General features: G+C 41.8%; 1 protein-coding gene across 2 annotated transcripts in view; it reads left to right on the forward strand.

The window, feature by feature from the left end:
- Nucleotides 1–23,595, forward strand: part of ADCY7 (adenylate cyclase 7) — a 37,443-nt gene extending 13,848 nt beyond the window's left edge. Inside the window, exons 8-26 of one of the 2 annotated variants that reach the window (XM_053449550.1) lie at nt 1,756–1,883; nt 2,304–2,462; nt 2,828–2,960; nt 3,091–3,279; nt 4,491–4,534; nt 4,695–4,775; nt 5,022–5,094; nt 5,887–5,984; nt 6,850–6,934; nt 8,304–8,441; nt 8,529–8,600; nt 9,178–9,344; nt 9,943–10,030; nt 13,269–13,427; nt 14,057–14,203; nt 14,292–14,399; nt 14,571–14,685; nt 14,993–15,117; nt 23,239–23,595. In XM_053449550.1, coding sequence (XP_053305525.1) covers nt 1,756–1,883; nt 2,304–2,462; nt 2,828–2,960; nt 3,091–3,279; nt 4,491–4,534; nt 4,695–4,775; nt 5,022–5,094; nt 5,887–5,984; nt 6,850–6,934; nt 8,304–8,441; nt 8,529–8,600; nt 9,178–9,344; nt 9,943–10,030; nt 13,269–13,427; nt 14,057–14,203; nt 14,292–14,399; nt 14,571–14,685; nt 14,993–15,117; nt 23,239–23,385 — 2,256 coding nt within the window. In that variant the 3' untranslated portion in view covers nt 23,386–23,595. Of the gene's footprint in view, nt 1–1,755; nt 1,884–2,303; nt 2,463–2,827; nt 2,961–3,090; nt 3,280–4,490; nt 4,535–4,694; nt 4,776–5,021; nt 5,095–5,886; nt 5,985–6,849; nt 6,935–8,303; nt 8,442–8,528; nt 8,601–9,177; nt 9,345–9,942; nt 10,041–13,268; nt 13,428–14,056; nt 14,204–14,291; nt 14,400–14,570; nt 14,686–14,992; nt 15,118–23,238 lie in introns of those variants that run through there. The other variant, XM_053449551.1, reaches the window with a different exon arrangement.
- Nucleotides 23,596–25,318: the final 1,723 nt, after the last annotated feature.

Consider the following 25,318-nt stretch of genomic DNA (forward strand, 5'->3'; position numbering starts at 1 on the left):
TGAAATGAATCCCCAAAAACATTTCCACTGCATTTCAGCCCTGCCCCAAAAGGACCAGCTGACATCATGTCAGTGATTCTCTCATTAACACAGGTGAGAGTGTTGACGTGGACAAGGCTGGAGATCACTCTGTTATGCTGGTTGAGTTAGAATAACAGACTGGGAGATCTAAAAGGAGGATGGTGTTTGACATTGTTGTTCTTTCTCTGGTAACCATGGTTACCTGCAAGGAAACACGTGCTGTCATCATTGCTTTGCACAAAAAGGGCTTCACAGGCAAGGGTATTGCTACTAGTAAGAGTGCACCCAAATCAACCATTTATAGGAAGAATGTGTGAAGAATGTGAAGAATGTGTCAGGTAGGTTGACCACATCGGCCATGTTTTCCAGGACACAAACGTTTTACATACTGCTGACCAGCCCACATAAGATGCCAACCTGCAGTATGGTGGAGCTATAGACATATGGAAAGGAACCAATTAATCAGTCATACTTCCCCCATACTGCAGGGCAGCATTTTATTAGGGCTTGTGAGCAATATGTAAAAGGTGTGAGTGCCTCTGTACACACAATGAGGCGAAGACTTTTGGAGGATGGTCTGGTGTCAAGAAGAGTAGCAAAGAAGCCACTTCTCTCTAGGAAAAACATCAGGGACAGAGTGACATTCTGCAAAAGATACTCTGATGAATCCCCTTTCCGATTGTTTAGGGCATCCGGAAAAAATCTTATTAGGAGAAGACAAGGTGAGTGCTACCATCAGTTGAGTGTCATGGCAACAGTAAAGCATCCTGAGACAATTCATGTGTGGGGTTGCTTCTCAGCCAAGGGGGTGGGCTCACTCACGATTTTGCCTATGGACATGAATAAAGAATGGTACCAACACATCCTTCAAGAGCAACGTCTCCCAACCATCCAAGAACAGTTTGGTGACCAGCAATGCCTTTTCCAGCATGATGGAGCACCTTAAAATAAGGCAAACCTAAGTGGGTGGGGGAACAAAATATCGAAATTTTGGGTCCATGGTCAGGAAACTCTTTAGACCTTAATCCTATTGAGAACTTGTGGTCAATCCTCAAGAGGTGGGTGGACAAACAAAAACCCACAAATTCTGACAAACTCCAAGCATTGATTATGCAAGAATGGACTGCCATCAGTCAAGATGTGGCCCATACGTTAATTGACAGCATGCCAGGGCGGATTGCAGAGGACTTGACCAAGGGGTCAACACTACAAATATTGACTCTTTGCATAAACTTTATGTAATTGTCAATAAAAGACTTTGAAATACTTGTAATGTTACTTCAGTATACCATAGTAACATCTGATAAAAATATCTAAGAACACTGAAGCTGCAAACTTTGTGAAGACCAATACTTGTGTCCTTCTCAAAACTTTTGGCCATGACTGTATATGTACCTAGCAGAATCGGTCTTCACTATTGGAATATATATTATTTATGCAATAGTTATACTAGGGATATACAGTAAGGTATTCCTTACACTATAGTGCCTATTCCTGATAAGAAATACCTCTGTAATCAACCTGTAATACACAGTTCGATGAATTATAATATTTCCAGTTACGTTCTTGTCACTAATCCAATTAATTTTGTCACCTGCTGCAGTCATTGATCAATCAACAGGATTCTCAGACCACGTTACACTGTGTTTCCGTGTAGAGAGAATAATACATTTTTGAAATTAGGTTTTAACGTAACGGTTTGCTCATTCAGTGGTTTGTCTCCTGGCCTTGCAGGAAAACGAATGCATGCGGATTAAAATTTTGGGTGACTGCTATTACTGCGTATCAGGCCTCCCTGTGTCCTTACCCAACAACGCCAAGAACTGTGTTAAGATGGGGCTTGATATGTGTGAAGCAATAAAGTAAGTACTGCTTGCATCCACACTGTGTGAAGGAATGCTATGAAAATGCTTTCACAACTTTAAACACAAAACAACATTATATAGCCACCTATACACTATAATGCAACAATGGTCTCCCGCTCATGGTACTAGACTTTGCTATTATAACACAAGAAACTCTGATCAGGATCTTATGCATTCATGTTTTGTCTGTTTAACTTAGTATGTGGTTGTTTTTTTTAACACTGGTATGATAATTAAATGATCTTGACCTTGGTAAAACTATCCCAAACAAAGGTATGTTGTACAGCTGCAAGTGTACTCATATTAAAGGCTTTGTTTCAAGAACTCAAGTAATATTATTGGATCTGTTCTAGTTAAAAAGTGCAACCATTTGATCTTCAGTTTACATTTTTTCAAAATGTATTATCTGTCTGTTAGAAAAGTGAGAGAAGCCACTGGAGCCGATATCAACATGAGGGTAGGGGTACATTCTGGAAATGTACTCTGTGGGGTAATCGGGCTGAGAAAGTGGCAGTTCGATGTCTGGTCTCATGATGTCTCTTTGGCCAATCGCATGGAATCTGCGGGAGTTCCAGGGTAAGATTCTGTTGCAATTAATAGAGTAAATACCTAGCAGTCAGTAACTTCCTCTACTTACTCATTGGCAGGGCAAACAAACCATTAAGGTTTGTCCCATATGTTGAATGATCTGGTAACAACGTTAGCGTAGTCCCAGGAGGTTTGGTTCTCATGCATGGCTCCCTCTCTTCTTCTGTGTTTGTAGGCTAACTTACCTGCCTAGTACAATGCCAGGAGAAAACAAAATGTGTCCTGTACTTATAATTGCTCTTTTAAGCTTGTTGAATCTTATTACTTCTAATGTATAATTACATTAAGTTTTAAAGTATATAATCCCTGTATTATATTACTGTTGGATAACTGATACCTGTTTTCCCATCCAGTCGTGTTCACATCACAGAAGCAACATTGAAACATCTGAATGGAGCTTACAAAGTGGAGGATGGACATGGAGAGCTAAGAGACCCCTACCTTAAAGAAATGAACATCAAGACTTACTTGGTCATTGATCCGAGGGTGAGTGAATAGGAAGAAGAAAAATGTAATTTTGGCATACGGTACATAGCCACTAACAATGTCTTTTTAATGCTTTGTTTATGGTGATAATTGCCACGTTGTTACAATTTTGTTTTCCTATTTTCTGTAGGCCAAGCAACGTCATGCCCAAAACAATCACATCTCCAAGCCAAGAGTTAATGATGGCCTTAAAGTCCGACCCTCTGTTAGGATGACCCGGTATCTGGAATCTTGGGGTGCAGCCAGACCCTTCTCCCATTTTGACCACAATGAGACCCCCAGTACTGGTACATTGGTCCCTAATGGAAAACCGAAACCGGTAAGAGATTAATTAAGGGCTACGATGCTCTTCAAATACTTAGTAAATGCTTTTGCCTCAAAGTGTATATTATAAATAATTTCTATGGAAGCAAATCAAAGAAAGAAAGGCCCATTCATGTAATCTGTTAATGTGGAGACTCAGTTGAGAACTAGATAAGAGGGGCACCAGATAGAAACATTGCTTGTATTGTAAACAAAGTAATACAAATTTACAAAATGTTTTATAATGGAAACATGCCACTTACACATAGGGGTTCATGATTCTACTATGTATTTAATTATTCAAGATGCTGTGTTTGAGTGGATTTTAAAGAAACTTTTTGCTTAAATTTAAATTCTGCTTCAGTCATGGTGCAGAGATGATATTAAGTTGTATATTTTTATTATTGCCCTTTTGATATAGTTACTCATGATAATGTTTGGCAGGTTCCCCGTTATAGACTATAGCCGGTATACACAGACAGTGTCTCTGTGTCTTTTAAACATTTCTAAAAAGCAAACATAATAAAAGAAAAGAGAGGTAAGGAGACAGAAGGCAGGTGGCAAATGATAGAAAGGGGGAAAAAAAGATCAGATATGGTGAAATGAGTCAGGAGGAAATCATAAATATTGAGTAATTGTGGACATGAGTATAAAATCTCAATTCCTTTTCATCAGACGAACAACAGCTTGTAATGCAGAGTAAAAATGTCACAAGACATTTCAATCATGCTTCTCAAATATAATCCCCAGTAGGCATCAACAATAGATGTGTGGCTTGGAAATTCCCAAGCTAATGTTCCCTTCTTTTATGTAGTTCAGCATGTTTGTATAATAATGAATGCATTATATTTACACAGCGTGATAAATGTGCTATATAAAATTAATGTATCATCGTCAATATTGTGTAAGGTCTCCTAAAAGTAAAAAATGGGTAGCCGTTACACTATGTCATTATTACAGAAGGCTTGTGGGGACAGACAAAGTCAGGAATCTTTTAGCCCTATCTGCATACCTTCATTGCAACATCTCCTATAAACCTGGTTTAAGGGAAAATATCACTGTCAAAGCTATTTTTGATACAGTTCTAGCTCATGGCCACTGGACTGTTACAGTTGTTGGTCCAAACCTCCGATCCCCATATTGTCATGTATCGGGACTTCTGAATTTCCTATTAGGCAATGTGGCCCAAACGAGAAAGAATGTATCTGACATTTGACCTCTTTATAGGAAATCCCACTCCAGGGTGTTGGACGGCCAGCCAATACAGACAGGTATGTTGGATGTTGTTTTGACACAGACCCCTGTGCATACTTTTCACACACACAATACATTTGTTTTCTTTGCTTTGATATTATACAATTCTATGCATCTTGGGTATTTGTTTTCTTAGTCTTGTCTGTTATTGGTAGTAAAATGCTAATATTTCACCAGGAGTGGCTCACAGAAGAAGAACCAGGAGGAAGAACTCCATGAGCGGATGATGGACACAATCGATGGACTCAGCTCTGCTAAGTACGTTGGTTAAACATACAATATGCGTGCTGCTTAGGACAGCGATGCTGCTCTATTCGACTCTGTAACTGAATGAGTTGAAGCCCCATGAGTTACAATTTCAAAAAAAACCAGACTATTTATATAGAAAAAACTTTCAAATGAATATGAAACAGCCTATATCACCTATTACTCAAAATACATTTGGTTTTTGCATTACCATTTTGTTAATTGCAGAACCTCTATGTTTTTTTTTTATGATTCCAGACCTTGGTTTGGGAAATCTGATGACTTCTATGTGTTCCTGCTCTTTTTCACTGCTGATGGACTGGAAAAAGAGGTAGGGGGCATTTTGACTAATTGCACTTATTTAAAATAGTGTTTGTATTTGGAAACACTTATCTTGCTGTAGTTTAACCCCTTAAGGACAATGGGCGGTCCCTAAACCCATTGAAAACAATGCAATTTGAGCCCGTACATGTCATTAAGGGGTTAAGCCGTAGAATGGATATTGCATGCAACAATGTCTCAAATTAAAGAAGAGCCATGGAACAAAGGTCTTTTGACTGTTATTTAGTCTCAACGAAGGTAGAGCGTCATCTGTCTTTTGGACCTTGGTGGGTTATAGTAGACATTTAGTGAAATTTCCTTTGTAAAATCTATTGCTGCTTTCCTCCGCCATTACAAAAAAATGAAGGCAGAACTTTGCTTGTATATACTTGAACTTCACATTTAAAGGTTTTTTGGATCCCTTCAAAGTACAAATGTGATTTTGGCTGCCTACGATGGAAAACAATCCCACAAAAACTGTAGGCCGAACTGGAAGTACAGGTTGAAAAAATACCTTTTTACAAATAAAAATATTTTTGAGCCACAAGATGATTTTTTGGCATCTGGTAAATCATCTAACTGTGCACAGGGTTACTACATGGGTGGAAACCTTTATGCAAACCTGAATGCAGTCATCAGTAGAATGCAGGTTCAAGTATAAAAACGGAGTTTCTGGATCCTTCAGGGTGTCCGTTCTCCTTTACAGATACCTTTGGCGTCATGAATGAACTCTCGTAGAGAACTGTATTTGAAGTTTTTTTTTCTTGTTTATGATGGGTGACTGTTTATCTTGGTTCTACAGTACCGCACCATTAGAATCCCAAAGATCCGCAATTATTTCCTATGTGTGGCGATGGTCTTCCTGTGTATATTTCTGATCCAGATACTGGTAATGCCCAGGTCAGTTTGCCAGACTGTAAAGCGTACAAAAAATTATATTCCATTGGAAGTCTAATGATTGCTGTAATATATGTTTATTTTACTCTAAATACATACTACAGTAGGGTACTACCCAATAGTAGGGTACTACTTTATATCTGATGCGGACCCCAATAGTAATATTTTGTATAGTTCTAGTACACCCCGTTATGAACGCCTCTCTTTATTTGACCGCTGTGTTTACATATTCATGGGTAATATAATTTTAGAATGGAGAGTTGGTTAATTAGAATGGAGTGGAGCGCCAATATCCTGGACCCAAAGCACATCTCTGACGTAGTCTGCTCCAAAAAGGTTAATGCTTACTGGCCAGTTTTGGTCAAAACACACATTCAGGTACTAAAAGTTTATACATATTCCGTGGTAAGGATAAAGTGATCTTAAAATCGAATTATGAAACAAAAGGAGGAGAAGGTAACACTTTTTCTTCCTTCAATCATTCAATCTTTCCAATATTTCAAACAACAGAAATTGTGACCCCTAAAACATAACATGTATTTGAAAATATTTGCTAATATGGTCATGGAGAAATAAAGATAGAATAGAAAAACCCAATCCCAAATAAATTTACCCTGACACCACTAAAGCAACTGTAGGGCAAAGGACATAAAGATAAATCAATAATGCGGATACTAAACAAAAGCACCAAGCCCTACAGTTATAAGCCCCCCCCCGCCCTGGGCTCCGAGTATGCGGGAAGCCAGGGGAGGAGATAACGCTAGCTGGTATCTGAGTGTATAATTGAGTGTATAATTGCTATATCCTATATATATATATATACTAAAACTACAGGGCGCCCTTACCTGTTCCTTTAATTCTGTTTCAGGAGCACAAAGCTGGGAGTTTCCTTCGGAGTGGTGTCTCTGCTTGTGATCTTTGTTCTACTTATATGTTATGCGGACAAGTGTGCTGTAAGTAGAGGGGAAGAAGTTTCAGATTAATCTGGGAGCAGGAGATACATTTGGCATAAATGTTACATAGAACCATAGAAACATACACTCATTGGCCACTTTATTATGTACCCCTTGCTAGTACCGGGTTGAACCCCCTCTTGCCTTCAGAACTGCCTTCATTCTTCGTGGCATACGTTCTACAAGAGACTGGAAACATTCCTCAGAGATTTTGGTCCATATGGACATGATCTGCAGATTTGTCGGCTGCACATCCATGATGGCAATCTCCCGTTACACCACATCCCAAAGGTGCTCTATTGGATTGAGATCTGGTGACTGTGGAGGCCGTTGGAGTTCAGTGAGCTCATTGTCATGTTCAAGAAACCAGTTTGAGATGATGTGAGCTTTGTGACATGGTGCTGGAAGTAGCCATCAGGAGATGGGTACACTGTGGTCATAAAGTGTGCCCCACACCATTACACCACCACAACCAGCCTGAACCATTGATACAAGGCAGGATGGATCCATGCTTTCATCTGGAATCGAGACTTATGAGACCAGGAAATGTTCTTACAGTCTTCCATTGTCCAATTTTAGTGAGCCTGAGTTTTCTGTTCTTAGCTGACAGGAGCGGCACCCGGTTTGGTCTTCTGCTGCTATAGCCCATCTGCTTCAAGGTTCGACGTGTTGTGCGTTCAGAGATGGTATTCTGCATACCTTGGTTGTAACAAGAGGTTATTTGGGTTACTGTTGCCTTTCTGTTGTCTCAAACCAGTCTGCTCATTCTACTCCGACCTCTGACATCAACAAGACATTTTCATCCACACAACTGCCACTCACTGGATATTTGCTCTTTTTCAGACCATTCTCTGTAAATACTCAGACCAACCAATCTGAAACCAACAACCATGCCACGTTCAAATTCACTTAAATCCCCTTTTCTTGCCCACTCTGATGCTCGGTTTGAACTTCAGTAAGTTGTCTTGACCATGTCTACGTGCCTAAGTTGCCTCCATGTGATTGGCTGATTTGCTCTTTGTGTTAACAGCAGGTGTACCTAATAAAGTGGACAGTGAGTGTACATGATCTTTGTTTCTATATGCAGTGTTCTCTTTGGTTGGGTTGATGCAATCAGTGTGTATATGCAACATATTGAATGCTACAGATGCCACATATATGGGTTAGATAAGAAGCTGAACTAACTCCAGAGCTATGTACAGAAAATAAGGCATCTCACTCCACCTGCAACCCTGCAAAATGTGTATTTAAGTTTCGGTCTCGGTTTACGACAATACTACTATAAAATATGGGGTAATTTGGAGTTCATAAATATTGTATGATGCTTTATGAGTAAATCATAGTAATATGTGATGATTCCACTTGACAGCGCTTTTGTAATGAGGGTGCATCCATCTCACGTGCAATGCGTTCGCTAGTGGAGAAGGTGGAGACACAGCCATTACTAAGGGTCCCACTGGCTGCCCTGACTATTGGAGCTCTTTTGGTTATCGCCATCATCAATTTGGTGAGTTTGTGGCTTCCTTTTTTTGTAAAAAGTCTTACCGGCAGGCTAATGATAGTTCTGCAACTCACCATTATCTTTTCATTGCAGCCTCTTGATCAGACACTTTTATCATGCAATAGCTCCAGTCTTGAGACAGATGCCAGGTGCCAGAGTATACCCGTAAGTAATGTTTCTCAATTGGAGCTGGGACTAAAGTACCCATATGATCCAGATATATCTGATTACTAACATTACTCAACACAGAAGTGATAATGTGGCTAACATCTGGTGTCATCTGGTATCATCTGGTGTAATGATGAAGTCAAATATGTGCCATCAGAGGCCAGTAGGAGGGCTGCCGTTGATACAAAGAATTTCTGCCTCTGGGACCTTTTAACCATGAGAATTTTAATGAAAATCATTTAATAATATTTTTCTTCTCTCTTCTTCTCTCACTTAGACAAATAAAGCAAATAAACTTTAGTGCGACATTTAAGCATTCCTTGAAATATTATGAACAAGACAAACGTTATCCCTGAGAAAGGGATTGGACGTTCAACAGTTTTAGCAATGATGTTTCTTGTGCTGCATTTCTTGATAACCATCAGATCAAGCAGATTACTGATTCCCTTTAAAATGATACATCTGTGCTTATTATAGCTATTTTGTTCTTACACATTAGCTACGGATACACTTAATTGTGACAGATTGGCAAAATCCTAAATCTTGATTACTTTTTTTGTTTCCTACGTTGCAGTATTACATTTACTCTTGTATTCTGGCCTTCATCGCATGCTCTGTTTTCCTGCGAATGAGTTTTGAGCTGAAGGTTATTCTTTTGTTGGCTGCTTTTACCGCGTACAATGTCATCATCTTCAATACGCATTCTGGCCTTTTCAGAAGTGAGTTGGAACCAAACAGCAAGTAAGTTGTCCCCCTGGATCTAAATTTGTCATAATGTTGTAAAAAGGCTCCAAATAATGTTAAATAAATAAATTGAATATTTAGTATTGCACTTTATGGATAAATTACATTGCATTATCTAAATAAGGGGATTAAGGTTTCTACTTCCTGATACCAGCGTTTGGTCTTGAGTACAGACTTTCAAGATACATATATGGAGGAGATGGGGGTAAACATATTCCCCAAGGGAGTACAATGTTGCTTCCTGCCCACCCACTGAGGCATATTTCCACATCCCTTACAACTGTTCCAAAAATGTAAAAATACTTTGCAGTTGACAAATATCAGTAAAAATAGAGATAGCCGGTTATTGAAAGTAAGGTAGGCTTTTGATACAAAATGGGTATGATGGCATTGAGCCGGTCTGTTGTTTACTTTCATGCCTGTCTTATAGGAGATATGGTTCTGTTGTGTGTCCCAGTCCACGTATTGCTCTACTGCTTTCCTATTATGTATTATTTTATTAGCTGGATAACCCAAGATTACAATATAATAGACAATGTATTCTTCATTGAATCCTTTCTCAGTTTCCCATTTAACGGTGCTCTTTTAATTTCAGCACAACTGGAATCCTGGAAGATCTTCAGAGGATGTCCTGCTTTTACCTCTCACTCTTCTTTTTAACATTGGTTTTATTGGCAAGACAGGTAAGTGAAAGTAAGTGCAAATATGTACAGATCTGCATATGTTTGACTGTGATATCCCTCGTTTTGAATTTTCTAGTGATAATCGGGAAGCCAGAATGTATATACAAAATATATGCCAGACTAAGAATTAAAACCATTTTTGCACATGGTGGGTTATGGCCCCAATATGCATTTGTTCAGAATAGGTGCAAACCATTGTGCTGAATTAGGAAGAGCAGTGTTAAATGGGAAACTAAGAAAGGATTCAATGAAGAATACATTGTCTATTATATTCTAAATTTGGGTTATCCAACTAATAAAATAGTGTGAATTAGGAAAGCAGCAGAGCAGGTGCCCAGATATAACAGATCTGAAAAACACATTAGTCAAAAGTAAGATACATATTGAAACGCATCGTTTCTAATATCACTGTGGCTATGGGTTGAGACCAACTAAGGGAGCTGAAAAATGCAAAAATGCATTTCAAGTATAAAATGATCAATTTTTAAAGAAGTTGCTGTTTAGTCAAGGCGATGTTGAACCAGTCAAGAAGACGCCTGACTTTTATGTCAATATGTAGAAACACCATGAATCAAACCAGCAACCTTGTGTATAATACCTAACCATTAAACCACAAGATTACAACATGGTTGAGATCCTCATGGACGTAAAATGACTGCCTATTACTGGGTGTATATGAGTGGGAAGTAGGCAAGCATCATATATCCCTGGGGCAGAAACAACACCAGCTGTCTCATGGCGTGGAGGTTAGGCGAAGCACCTCCAGTATAGAAGGTAACTGGTTCGATTCCCCTGGGTGGCATGGTGGTGTTATGTGCCATATAAAACGTTGCTAGTTTGAATCCCGTGAGCTGTTGCAGTGGTGCGGCTGGGTGATGGTATGTTTGGATATGTCAGCATTTGTGGGAAATTGAATCACAAGATGAAACACCTCTTTTTATGCCATTATGTAAAAATATTTTGAGCTTAAAAACTGTAAGACAGAAGCCATGCACAAGAATCAGGCTCATATTTACACAGATAACCCCTACAGGTGGCACCTGTGATCAAACCAGCAACCTTGCGCATCTTAGGAACCCAACCCAACCACTACACCACAAGATTGTCGCATGTTGTCCTCCCCATAGACATATAAAGCCTGACTGTTTCCGTGAATATGTGAGTGGGGAGCAGGCAAGGGTCATATATCCATGTGGTGGGAGCATGTCCAACTGCCAGGTGGTGCGCAGGTTAGGTGAAGAACCTCCGATACTAAAGGTTGCTGGTTCGATCCCCATGAATGCCTGCGTGTATTATTATAGTTTCTTTATATATAGACATGTATAGAGAGGTTGAATTAAAAGATATGATTACCAAAAAAGCTTTGCATGCTTGGCCACGCGGGTGGCACAATGGCCAGGTGTCTTATGCACCATACAAAAGGTTGCTGGTTCAATTCCCATGAGCCCTAATGTAGTTCACGTTGTCCGTGGTGGTGGTGTCGGCCTTAGTGAGTGCTTGAGTCGGTGTGGTTGTGTATGGGTATGTTTCTGTTTGTGTGTGACGGCGTACTTGTGTTAGGACTCATGGGAAAAGAATCACGAGATAAGGCACCTGTTTTTAATGTCGCTATATATAAATATTTTGCGCTTAAAAAAAAAAATAAGATACATGTGCACTGTATTTTTTATATATTAGTGCAGCTGTGTATATATACACAGGCACATTATAGAAACACTGCCAGGGATTGAACCAGCAAACTTGTGCTTCATAGGCATCAAACCTAACCGCTAGGCCACCAAGATCTTACATCTGATGTCTCCCCCAAGGACATGTAATGCCTGCCTGATCCTGAGTATATGTGAGAGAGGAGCAGACAAGCCTCATATATCCATGGGGCAGGACAGAGCCCAGGCGTCTGGGTGGTATAAAGACTGAAATAGAGATTTGATTTGATTGAAAATATTGGTTTGATTTCCGAAGACGCCTGTTATATGTTCAGGCAGTCACTATAAGTAAGTTTTGTAAGTGGGTGCATATGAGTATACATGGAGCAGGCAAGAATCATATATCCACAGGGAGAAGGAAAGTGGTCTTGTTATGCGTAGAACCTCCAATACAGGTTACTGGTTTGATCTCCGAAGACGCCTGTTATATGTTCAGGCAAGCGCTATAAGTAAGTTTTGTAAGTAGGTGCATATGAGTATACATGGAGCAGGCAAGAATCGTATATCCACAGGTAGGAAGAAAGTAGTCTGGTTATGTGTAGAACCTCCAATACAGGTCATGGAGTAGGTGCATATACATTGGGAGCAGGCAAGCAATATATATCTATGGGGAAGAAACAAGTCTAGTCGCCTCATTGCATAAATGTTAGGTGTAGAACCTCCACTACAAATGGAGTTTGCTACTCTTTTATTTGACTTCGTTGGTACTATTTTGGAGACACCTTACATACTCCAAGAACTCTGCAGGACCCAAACAGGCTTCGGAATCCAATTTTTCCAACGCCCTCAACCAGACCGTAAACCAGATTTACCCGTTTCATCGTCATACCCTCTCCTAAGCACTTTCCCACATATGTTAGTGGATGGCCAACCTCAACACCGGCATCAGTGGAGACAAATTTCCCAGTATGCGAGTCCAGCCCTGTTCATATGTCATTGTGAATCTCTATTTCAGTCTTTATACCACACATTTGTAACTCATGTTCTGTCCAAATGTCTTCTTCATCCTTAAAGGGGAAGTCCCATTGCTGTCAGACACGGTATTCTGGATGTCTTTTTCTAATGAAGTCTGTTCCTCCATTTTTATTTTATTAGTCACAATGTTCAGCTGGGCATTAAGACTGAGCAATTCTATTGTTTACCACATGCAGTATAAAAAAGAGTCCAGATTGTTAAATAGATTAAGGTAAGGTAGCTAGAACACATAAAAATAGTCAATGTAAAATTTTTTCAAAACATTAAACTAGAACTGTTTAAAAACAAATCAGCACAATATTTTAGAAAACATTTTTTTTTATTTGATACAAAAGCAAATTGAGAATCGTCAACAGGGAGGATAATACAATTAAATTACACCATTTTTTGGGGGGTCATTATTTATTGTTTTACATAAAGCGGGGGTTTATGGCATTAAGCAAGGATTGTATTTACATCTTGTTCCATATTTTAATAATTGTTATTATAGTCTTAACTGTAATACTTGTGATAAACCACAATCCATTATTCGATAATTGTCTGCCATCTTATTTCAGGTAGACTATTATTCCAGGCTGGACTGCTTGTGGAAGAAAAAATTCCGGGAGGAAGACGAGGAAATCGAAACAATGGAAAATCTAAACCGCCTTCTCTTGGAGAATGTCCTCCCTGCACACGTAGCGGCATATTTCATTGGCGACAACAAGTTAAATGAGGTGTGGATTCTTGCAGCTCCAACAATAAGATAAACGCAAATCTAAAAAAAAAAAAAAAAGAAAGATAGGGTGGACAATTTTAACCCCGTTCACTCTTAATAAGAATAAATGTTTTTATTTGAGATCTGGTCAAACAGAATGTAAAATAACATTTCTGATGTCTATGAAACTATGGGATTTGATATAATATCAGGTTACATAAAGAAGCTTGGCAAATTCACCACCTACATCCGTGAATCTCGGTAGGTTAATAGATTTAAATGAAAAGTCTTCATTTACATATGATAGTGATGGCATTTTGGGCCAATCACAACGCAGGAAATGCAATACACCAGGGATGTCCAAGCTGTGGCCCTCCAGCTGCTGCAGGACTACATCTCCCATAATGCTCAGCGAAGGGGATGGCTGAGGAGTATGGGAGATATATAGTCCTGCAGCAGCTGGAGGGCCGCAGCTTGGACACCCCTGCAATACACATTACACTGTGCCTATAAGTGCCACATAGTGATTGTTTTGATTAAATACTGTAATTAGCCTAATGCTCTTCATTGTACTGGCGATGGGCTGATGTAACTTACCCGGTGAACTGATTCACATAAACTGTATCGCTTTGTCTCCTGTCTTTCCAGGACTTGTACCATCAGTCATATGACTGCGTCTGTGTGATGTTTGCCTCTGTACCTGAGTTTAAGGTCTTTTACACAGAGTGTGACGTCAACAAGGAGGGCCTTGAGTGTCTGCGACTCTTGAACGAGATAATAGCCGACTTTGACGAGGTATCCCCTTGTCTTTTCTCCAAATGAAGCGTTGTCTTGCTTAGCTTGTCAGATAAGGGCTCATTTTCTGGATCTTCTGTTAAAACAGCTTTTAATGAAACCCAAATTCAGTGGTGTGGAGAAAATTAAGACCATTGGAAGCACGTACATGGCAGCAGCTGGACTCACTGTCACTCCCGGACAGGAGAATAATCAGGTAAACATTATCTATAGCCGGGGTTCATGTCCCAATGAGTTTTTGCTTTAAACACATACAAAATACAGCTATATCTACAGCACATACCTTAATGTTAGGTTACCGGTTACCTTATTTTTTTTCACCGATTGGCTGGAAGTTTTTGTTTAACACGTTTTCTGTACCTCGCAGGATCAGGAAAGGCAAAACGCTCAGATAGGAATCATTGTAGAATATGCTATGGCCCTCATGCTGAAACTGGATGGCATCAACCGGCATTCATTCAATAACTTCCGCCTGCGTGTTGGTGAGTTACTATGGCAATTTATAATGTACAAATAGCAGATGTATTGGATACAACAAATTGTGTTGAAAAGGTGTTGATGGGGTGTAGGCTATAATTGGGTGGAAAATGTTCAATATTTTGTAAGTGCGCTGAGCGTGAAAGGGGCTGCGTAACAAATGCTGTAATGCTGTATGTGCAAAAGGCCCCATTTGCACTACACACTACCAGCAAGACAGTAGGTGCCTCCGCTTGCCCAGGCTGCATTACTAATTGCCTGTCCTGTGAGTGTCCACTGCCAAGTCCAAGTCTGACTGCATATACTCTTTAGGCATAAACCACGGGCCAGTTATTGCCGGGGTAATTGGAGCGAAGAAACCCCAATATGACATCTGGGGGAATACAGTGAACGTGGCCAGCCGGATGGAGACCACAGGCGAACTTGGGAAGATACAGGTAATTTGTTACGCTAATATTTCTCACATTAAGAGGTTAACTGTGATTCCAAGAGCATGTGTGGTAGTGTAAAATACCCCTCAGTGCTCACACATCTGTAATTTCCCACAGTTGCAGAGACTTTAAGTGCCCCTTAACCCTTTACTCCTACCGCCTATTGATTTCCTGTGCGCAGTTTCACAGGTTCCCATGTTTGGTTCTGCAGTAATGACTCTTATTTCCTCCTGCCCTGCCTTCCACGGGGCTTCCTTTGAAGTCAGTAGGGGTTTAAACACCCAACCTGCAGAAATGATATGCCATAAATGTGAAAAGAACTTTTCTCTACAGCTGGGAGAATTCCACAGGGCAGTAGGAAGGGCCCAGCTGCGAGGGGGGAGCACAGCCGCAGCAGCCTGCAGGACTGGTTAGGGAGATCCCAATCTCCCTCTAACCGGGCCAACATTAGAGAGCATTGGGTCAGTCACTTCAAACCTCGCCTTCCGTGCTCCCTAATCACTACGCCAGCTATGCGTCATCCCTGCGCTCTGCATCATTAGCTGGCGCATAGCTGGTGTGTGTATGTGCATATGGGTGTGTATAGGCAGGGGTGTGTAAGGGCAGTGTATGTGTATATGTGTGTTTATGGGCAGGTGTGTGTAATGGCAGTATTTGTGTATGTGGGTGTGTGTGTGTGTGTGTGTGTGTGAAAAGGGCACTGTTTATAAACAGGTGTGTATAAGAGCTGTGTGTGGGCAGTCGTGTGTAAGGGCAGTGTATGTGCATATGTGTGTTTATGGGCAGGTGTGTGTGTAATGGCAGTATATGTGTGTGTATGTATGTGTGTGAAAAGGCACTGTATGTGTATATGAGTGTTTATAAACAGGTGTGTATAAGAGCTGTGTGTGGGCAGTCATATGTAAGGGCAGTGTATGTGTATGGGCATGTATGTGTAAAGGCATTGTGCGTGGGCAGTGTGTGTATATGCGGGCTTATGGGCAGGTATGTGTAAAAGCAGTGTGTATGGGCAGGTGTGTGTCTGTAAGGGCAGTGTATGTGCATATGTGTGTTTATGGGCAGGTGTGTGTAAGGGCAATAAATGTGTATGTGTGTGTGTGCAAGAACACTGTATGTGTATATGTGTGTTTATGGGCAGTCGTGTGCAGAGCCGGCCTTAGGCGTTGTGGCGCCCTGTGCGGACTACTCCTCTGGCGCCCCTCCTCACTACCCCCCCTCTCTGCCCCTTCAAACTACCCGCCCTCTCTGCCCCTTTAAACTACCCCCCCTCAAACTACCCCTCCCCTCTACCCCTTCAAACTACCCCTCCCCTCTGCCCCTTCAAACTACCCCCCCTCTGCCCCTTCAAACTTCCCCCCCTCTGCCCCTTCAAACTACCCCCCCTCTGCCCCTTCAAACTACCCCCCCCCCCACTTACCTTGTTGCCGGAGTCCTGCGGTAAGAGCGGGAGGCATCCGTCTTCTCGCTCTGCCGGCATTTCATGTTGAGCGCCGGTATAGTCCGGCGCTCAACATGAGATGCTGGCACCGCGACGGAGTCACGGAGAGTAAGGGGCGCCGAGCGGTTGCCAAGAACTTCACGAGCAACCGCTCGGCGCCCCTGACCGGGACTTAGATTAAAGCATCGGTTTTTTTTTTAAACTTTATTTAACATCAATGATGTTAAATAAAGTTTAAAAAAAAAACAAAAAAAAAAAAACGATGCTTTAATCTAAGTCCCGGTCAGGCGCCCTTGCAACCATGGCGCCCTGTGCGGTCGCACAGGTCGCACACCCCTAAGGCCGGCCCTGGTCGTGTGTAAGGGCAATTTATGTGTATGTGTGTGTAAAGGTAGGTGTGTGTGGGCAGTTGTGTGTAAGGGCAGCGTATGTGTATATGTGTGTTCATGGGCAGGTATTTGTAAAGGCATTGTGTGTGGGCAGGTGTGTGTAAGGGCAGTGTATGTGTATATGTGTGTTTATGGGCTGATGTGTGTAAAGGCAGCGTATGTGTATGTGTGTGCTTACGGGCAGGTGTGTATAAAGGCAGTGTATATGGGCAGGTTTGTGTAAGGGCAGTGTATGTGTATATGCATGTTAATGGGCAGGTGTGTGTAAGGGCCAACATTAGGGAGTGCGAGGTCAGTTACTTCAAACCTCGGCTTCCGTGCTTCCTAAATGTGTATGTGTGTGTGCAAGGGCACCGTATGTGTATATGTGTGTTTATGGGCAGGTATGTATAAAGGCAGTTGTGTGTAAGGGCAGTGTATGTGTATATGCGTGTTTATGGGCAGTCGTGCGAAAAGCCAGTGTATGAGTATATGCGTGGTAATGGGCACGTGTGTGTAAAGGCAGTGTGTAGGTATGGGTAGGTGTGTGTAAGGGCAGTGTATGTGTATATGTGTGTTTATGGGCAGTCGTGTCTAAGGGCAATGTATGTGTATATGTGTGTATGTAAAGGCAGGTGTGTGTAAGGGAAGTATATGTGTATGAGTAAGGGCAGTATATGTGTGTTTATGGGCAGGTGTGTGGGCATTGGTGTGTAAGGGCATCGTATGTGTATGTGTGTGTTCATGGGCAGGTATTTGTAAAGGCATTGCGTGGGTGCAGGTGCGTGTAAGGGCGGTGTATCTCTATATGGGTGTTTATGGGCAGGTGTGTAAAGGCAGGGGTGTGTAAGGGCAGTATATGTGTATGTGTGTGTTTATGGGCAAGTGTGTGTAATGGCAGTATATGTGTATGTGTGTGAAAGGGCACTGTATGTGTATATGTGTGTTTATAAACAGGTGTGTATAAGAGCTGTGTGTGGGCAGTCGTATGTAAGGGCAGTGTATGTGTATGTGTGTGTTTATAGGCAGTCGTGTCTAAGGGCAATGTATGCTTATATGTGTGTATGTAACGGCAGGTGTGTTTAAGGGAAGTATATATGTATGTGCAAGGGCAGTGTATGTGTATATGTGTGTTTATGGGCATGTGTGTGGGCAGTCGTGTGTAAGGGCAGCGTATGTGTATATGTGTATATGTGTTCATGGGCAGGTATTTGTAAAGGTGTGTGTAAGGGCGGTGTATGTGTATATGGGTGTTTATGGGCAGGTGTGTGTGTAAGGGCAGTGTATGTGTATGTGTGTGTTTATGGGCAGGTGTGTATAAAGGCAGTGTGTATGGGCAGGCGTTTGTAAGGGCAGTGTATGTGTATATGCATGTTAATGGGCAGGTGTGTGTAAGGGCCAACATTAGGAAGCGCGAGGTCAGTTACTTCAAACCTCGGTTTCAGTGCTTCATAATCACTATGCTTCGGCAATAGATGCAGAGCGCTGGGATATGAAGTCATCCCTAAGGGGCAGGTGTGTTTTAGGGCAGGGTATGTGTATATGCGTGTTAATGGACAGGTGTGTAAAGGCAGGGGTGTGTAAGGGCAGTGTATATGTGTGTTTATGGGCAGGTGTGTGTAAGAACAGTAAATGTGTATGTGTGTGTGCAAGAACACTGTATGTGTATATGTGTGTTTATAGGCAGTAGTGTAAGGGCAATTTATGTGTATGTGTGTGTAAAGGTAGGTGTGTGTAAGGGCAGTATGTGTGTATCTGTAAGGGCAGCATATGTGTATGCTTATGGGCAGGTGTGTATAAAGGCAGCGTGTATGGGAAGCTTTGTGTAAGGGCCAACATTAGGGAGTGCGAGGTCAGTTACTTCAAACTTCGGCTTCCATGCTTCCTAATCACTATGCTCCGGCAATAGATGCCAAGCGCTGGGAAATGAAGTCTTCCCTGCGCTCTGCATCAATAGCTGGTGTGTATGGGCAGTCGTGTGTAAAGGCGGCATATGTGTAAACGTGTTTTCATGGGCAGGTATTTGTAAAGGCATTGTGTGGGGGCAGGTGTGTGTGTATATGGGTGTTTATGAGCAGGTGTGTGTGTAAGGGCAGTGTATGTGTATATGTATGTTTATGGGCTGATGTATGTAAAGGCAGTGTGTGTGTATGTGTGTGTTTATGGGCAGGTGTGTATAAAGGCAGTGTGTATGGGCAGGCGTTTGTAAGGGTAGTGTATTTGTATATGCATGTTAATGGCCAGGTGTGTGTAACATTAGGAAGCGCAAGGTCAGTTACTTCAAACATCGGCTTCCGTGCTTCCCAATCACTACGCTCCGGCAATAGATGCAGAGCGCTGGGATATGAAGTCATCCTTGCGGGGCAGGTGTGTTTAAGGGCAAGGTATGTGTATATGTGTGTTTATGGGCAGGTGTGTGTAATGGCAGTATACGTGTATGTGTGTGTGAAAGGGCACTGTATGTGTATATGTGTGTTTCTAAACAGGTGTGTATAAGAGCTGTGTGTTGGCAGTCGTATGTAAGGGCAGTGTATGTGTATGTGTGTGTTTATGGGCTGATGTGTGTAAAGGCAGTGTGTGTGTATGTGTGTGAATGTAAAGGCAGGTGTGTGTAAGGGAAGTATATGTGTATGTGCAAGGGCAGCGTATGTGTATATGTGTGTTCATGGGCAGGTATTTGTAAAGGCATTGTGTGGGGGAGGTGTGTGTAAGGGCGTTGTATGTGTATATGGGTGTTTATGGGCAGATGTGTGTGTGTGTGTAAGGGCAGTGTATGTGTATATGTGTGTTTATGGGCTGATGTGTGTAAAGGCAGTGTGTGTGTGTTTATGGGCAGGCGTGTATGGGCAGGCGTTTGTAAGGGCAGTGTATTTGTATATGCATGTTAATGGGCAGCTGTGTGTAAGGGCCAACATTAGGGAGGTAAGTTACTTCAAACCTCGGCTTCCGTGCTTCCTAATCACTATGCTCTGGAAATAGATGCTGAGCACTGGGAAATGAAGTCTTCCCTGCGCTATGCATCAATAGCTGGTGCGTAGTGATGAGGAAGCAGTAAAGCAGAGCCTGAGTGACAGACCTCACACTCCCAAAATTGGATGGAAGATGAGAAAGGTAAGAGATGGGGAGAAAGGGGTGGAAGGGCAGTGTATGTGTATATATGTGTGTGTTTGCAAGCTTGTGTGTGTGTATGGGCAGGTGTATGTAAGAGCAGAATAGGTATTAGTGTGTTTGTAAGATGGTGTGTGTATGTGCATATGGGTGTGTAAAGGCAGGGGTGTGTAAGGGCAGTGTATGTGCAAATGTGTGTTTATGGGCAGGTGTGTGTAACGGCAGTAAGTGTGTGTGTGCGCAAGGGCACTCTATGTGTATATGTGTGTTTATTGGCAGGTGTGTATAAAAGCAGTTGTGTGTAAGGGCAGTGTATGTGTAAAGGCATTGTGTGTGGGCAGGTGTGTATTTAAGGGCAGGGTATGTGCATATGCGTGTTTATGGGCAGTCGTGTGTAAAGCCAGTGTATGAGTATATGCGTGGTAATGGGCACGTGTGTGTAAGGGCAGTGTATGTGTATAGGTGTTTTTATGGGCAGGTGTGTATAAAGGCAGTGTGTGTGGGCAGTCGTGTGTAGGGGCGGTGTATGTGTATATGGGTGTTTATGGGCAGGTGTGTGTGGAAGGGCAGTGTATGTGTATATGTGTGTTTATGGGCTGATGTGTGTAAAGGCAGTGTATGTGTATATGCATGTTAATGGGCAGGTGTGTGTAAGGGCCAACATTAGGAAGCGCGAGGTCAGTTATTTCAAACCTCGGCTTCCGTGCTTCCTAATCACTACGCTCCCGCAACAGATGCAGAGCGCTTGGATATGAAGTCATCCCAGCGCTCTGCATCAATAGCTGGCGCAAAGCGATGAGGGAGCAATAAAGCAGAGCCTGAGTGACAGACCTCACACTCCCAATATTGGATGGAGGATGGAAGATGAGAAAAGTAAGAGATGGGGAGAAAGGGGTGGAAAGGCAGTGTATGCGTATAAATGTGTGTTTGCAAGCTTGTGTGTGTGTATGGGCAGGTGTGTGTAACAGCAGTATAGGTATTACTGTGTTGGTAAGCTGGTGTGTGTATGTGCATATGGGTGTGTAAAGGCAGGGTGTATAAGGGTAGTGTATGTGTGTGTTTATGGGCAGTTGTGTGTAAGGGCTGTCTATGTGTGTTTGTGTGTGTAAAGGCAGTGTATGTGTGTGTGTGTTTATGGGCAGGTGTGTATAAAGGCAGTGTTTACGGGCAGGCATGTGCGTAAGGGCAGTGTATGTGTATATGCGTGTTTATGGGCAGGTGTGTGTAAAGGCATTGTGTGTTGGTAGGTGTGTGTAAGGGCAGTGTATATGCGTGCTTATGGGCAGGTGTGCATAAAGAGACTGTGTATGGGCAGGTGTGTGTTTATGGGCTGGTGTGTATGGGCAGGTGTGTGTAAGGGCAGTATATATGTATGTTTTTGGTCAGGTGTATATAAAAGCAGTGTGTCAGGGCAGTGTATGTGTATATGCATGTTAATGGGCAGGTGTGTGTAAGGTCAGTGTATGTGTGTTAATGGGCAGATGTGTGTAAAGGCAGCACGTACGGGCAGGTGTGTTTGAGGGAAGTGTATGTGTATGTGTGTGTTTATGGGCAGTTGTGTGTAAGGGCAATTTATGTGTATGTGTAAAGGCAGGTGTGTGTAAGGGCAGTATATGTGTATCTGTAAGGGGAGTGTATGTGTATATGTGTGTTTATGGGCAGTTATGTATAAAGGCAGTGTGTGTGGGCAGCGTATATTTGTGTTCATGGGCAGGTATTTGTAAAGGGCAGTGTGTGTGTAAGGGCAGTGTGTGTGTAAGGGCAGTGTATGTGTATTTGCGTGTTTATGGGCGGGTGTGTGTGTAAGGCCAGTGTATGTGTATGTGTGTGTAAAGGCAGTGTATGTGTATGCTTATGGGCAGGTGTGTATAAAGGCAGTGTGTATGGGCAGGTTTGTGTTAGGGCAATGTATGTGTATATGTGTGTTAATGGGCAGGTGTGTTAAGGCAGTGTATGTGTATATGTGTGTTTATGGACGTTGTGTAAGGGCAGTGTATGTGAATATGTGTGTTTATGGGCAGATGTGTGTATAAAGACAGTGTATGTGTATATGTGTGTTTATGGGCAGGTATGTGTAAAGGCATTGTGTGTGGGCAGGTGTGTGTGTAAGGGCAGCATATGTGTATATGCGTGTTCATGGGTAGGTATGTGTAAAAGCAGTGTGTAGGGCAGGTGTGTGTAAGGGCAGTATGTATATATGTGTGTTTATGGACAGTCGTGTGTGTGTGTAAAGGCAGTGTATGTGTGTGTTTAAGGGCAAGTGTGTATAAGGGCAGTTTATGTGTATGCGTGTGTTTATGGGCAGGTGTGTATTAAGGCATTGTGTGTGGGCAGTTGTGTGTAAGGGCAGTGTATGTGTATGTGTGTGTTTATAGGCAGTCGTGTGTAAGGGCAGTGTATGTGTATGTTTATTGGCCAGTGTGTGTAAAGACATTGTGTGTTGGCAGGTGTGTGTAAGGGCAGTGTATGTGTATATGCGTGTTAATTGACAGGTGTGCATAAAGGCAGTGTGTATGGGCAGGTGTGTGTAAGGGCAGTGTATGTGCCCTTACACTGTGTGTTTATAGGCAGGTATTTGTAAAAGGCAGTGTATATGGGCAGTCGTGTATTAGGGTAATGTATGTGTATAAGCGTGTTTATGGGCAGGTATGTGTAAAGGCGGGGTGTGTCAGGTGTGTTAAGGAAGTGTATGTGTATATGTGCGTTTATGGGCATCATGTAAGGGCAGTGTATGTGTATATATGTGTTTATGGGCATGGGGTGTGTAAGGGCAGTGTAAATAAAATAGCCTCTGTAGAAAAATAGCTGGGGGGCACAATTTTCCATTCTTGCCTCAGGCGCAAAAGGAGCTAGCTATGGCTCTGGAATTCCAATGTGGTGCAGAAACCATCTTAGTGTTAATAAGTAATAATACTTATGTTGGGCCTGAAAATCACAAAGCAATATATATATTAGCATTACATGTAAAGTTTTTCCTAGACGTCAGGGAGAGGATATAAATGCATATTATTAACAGACATTAGGAAGAACACTTAACCAAACTGCCCCTGCTCAGTTCCCCCACAGGTTCTTCTCGACCTACTGTGCTGTGTAGTATAGAAAAGAAAAGAAAAAGGTTTTACGCAGACTGACAACAAAAATAATATACCTTTAGTCTATACAACAAAAAAGGGAAAGTACAATAATAACCCCTAATTTTGAATTATATTGCAGACAACAGAAGAAACGTGTCGCATTTTGGAAAGCCTGGGGTATTCCTGTGAGTGCCGAGGGCTTATTAACGTCAAAGGGAAAGGAGAGCTGAGGACTTACTTTGTGAGCACAGACATGGCCAAATCTCAGAGCATTGCCATGAACTAACTCTGCCTGGTTTTATCTGAAGAAGACGCGGCCGTGGGAAATCATCCAGGTTAAATAGTATTTATCCTGGGGGAGTTTATCCTTACACAGGATCATCCAAAATCACGCACAGGGTACATAGGAGTGACGCCACGAGTGACCTCTGTCTTATGCCAAACAGACAGTATTTCTGAATGGAGTCAAATAATGAATCCTGGACAGTGTTGGAAACGCAGCGTTGTGTGATTTTGTGCAGCTGTTAACACAACCTTATTGATGCAAAAGGAGGAAAGCGTGTTTAGCAGCTGCGTTTGGATTGCTGCCTACTGTAGCATAACCCTATGGGATATTGAATCCCTTAATGACAAAAGCCCATGTTTTCAATGGGTGTAGGGACCGCCCATTGTCCTTAAGGGGTTAATGGGAAATCATCACTGATCAGTTATATCAGACTATATATGATTTGGGAGACACGAGGTGTAATAATAGTTATTGGGTAAATAACAGCAGAGAGGTTCTCTGATGCTGTAGCATTACAAGACAGCTGTCTGCAAAGTGTGTCTTTAACTTTTGCAAAAATAAGGCTTCGCTTGCCATGCGGAGGAGAGTTACTAAGTAGCAACTTTCACAAGCAAAACATGTTTCCGGCAGAAAGGTTTCCACCAAGTGGACACCGCAAACCACTGCCAGAAGCATCAATATAGGTACGCCATTTTACCTGATTTTACAGTGTTTTGGGTTTTCCTGAGTGTTGTGTGTTCTACCCAGCCATTACAAAGTGTTTTATTAGGATTTTAAATTCTCCATATACTTCACATTGCTCTAGTTTAATATCTCTGCTAATAAAACGACACGCCTGCTGTTAAAGCACGGATTGACGTGTAGCAGCACCTTCCCCGAAAATGTCATTATTGTTTTGAATAGTTACGTGCCTTAATTTTAATATGTTGATATAAGATGTCTGAATGGTACCCTTGGCTTTCAGACTATTTTTAGTGCGTTGTGGTGTTGATTCACTTGGTGTCTCGTTTGCCAACTAATGCTGTGTTTTCCTTAGTAATTACTATGTAATGTAAGCATATAAATGCCATTGTTCTCTTAGAGGGAACTAATCCCTTCGTTTATTTGGGTGTGGAGGTAAACGTGTTTCCTGTGGGTGCGTTTTTAGAGAAATATGTATTTTATGCACACACACCTCTCTCTTTTTTTAGTTTCTGAAGTTATGTATTAGTTACCAGTAAAGTTCTGCCTATATGTTTAACAATGTTTAATTCCAGTAGTGTCTGTTTTTCAAGAGGGGCAATTTAAATAAAAGTGAATTATAAAAAAGTTAACCCTTTGTCTGCTGATTAATGCAGTTTTGTTTTTGCCGTCAGTCTCGCTCTAAGAAACACACTGGCTGGCTCAGTGTGCGTACAAGTCGGATAATGTGGATGTATAGAATGGATTGAATAAAAAAAGGATTTTGTAGCAAAAGGTTTAGAAGTGGTCTTATCACCATGGCCACCACTAAACAGGACCATACTCTTGGTTGCTATGGCGATAAGACTACTTGTAAGAGTTTGCTACAGAGTCCCAAACTGATTAAGTTGTCTACCGATGGTTGTTTTAACAGCACACTCAATACTAATGCTTGAACATGTACGATATGACTTTATAGAATATTGGATGATATTGCATTGGTCCTTCTGTATAATCATCCACAGTAAACAAGCTCAGATCTGACGAACATTCAGATTTATTGTCTATTTATAACTTCATCTGGTTTATAACATCTAGATATAACACCCTAGCAATAATTCTAACAGCAGCTTTTTTGTAACATAATAGATTGCTGCTGCTTTTCAAATGAAGTCTACGATAAACAAGTAATTTAACAGACAGTAATCTGTAATTACAACAATTTTTGTATTTGGCATAAAAATTAGACACTTTCCAATTTCTACAACCTCCG

The sequence above is a fragment of the Spea bombifrons genome, chromosome 10, assembly GCF_027358695.1.
Source record: "Spea bombifrons isolate aSpeBom1 chromosome 10, aSpeBom1.2.pri, whole genome shotgun sequence".
Lineage (NCBI taxonomy): Eukaryota > Metazoa > Chordata > Amphibia > Anura > Pelobatidae > Spea > Spea bombifrons.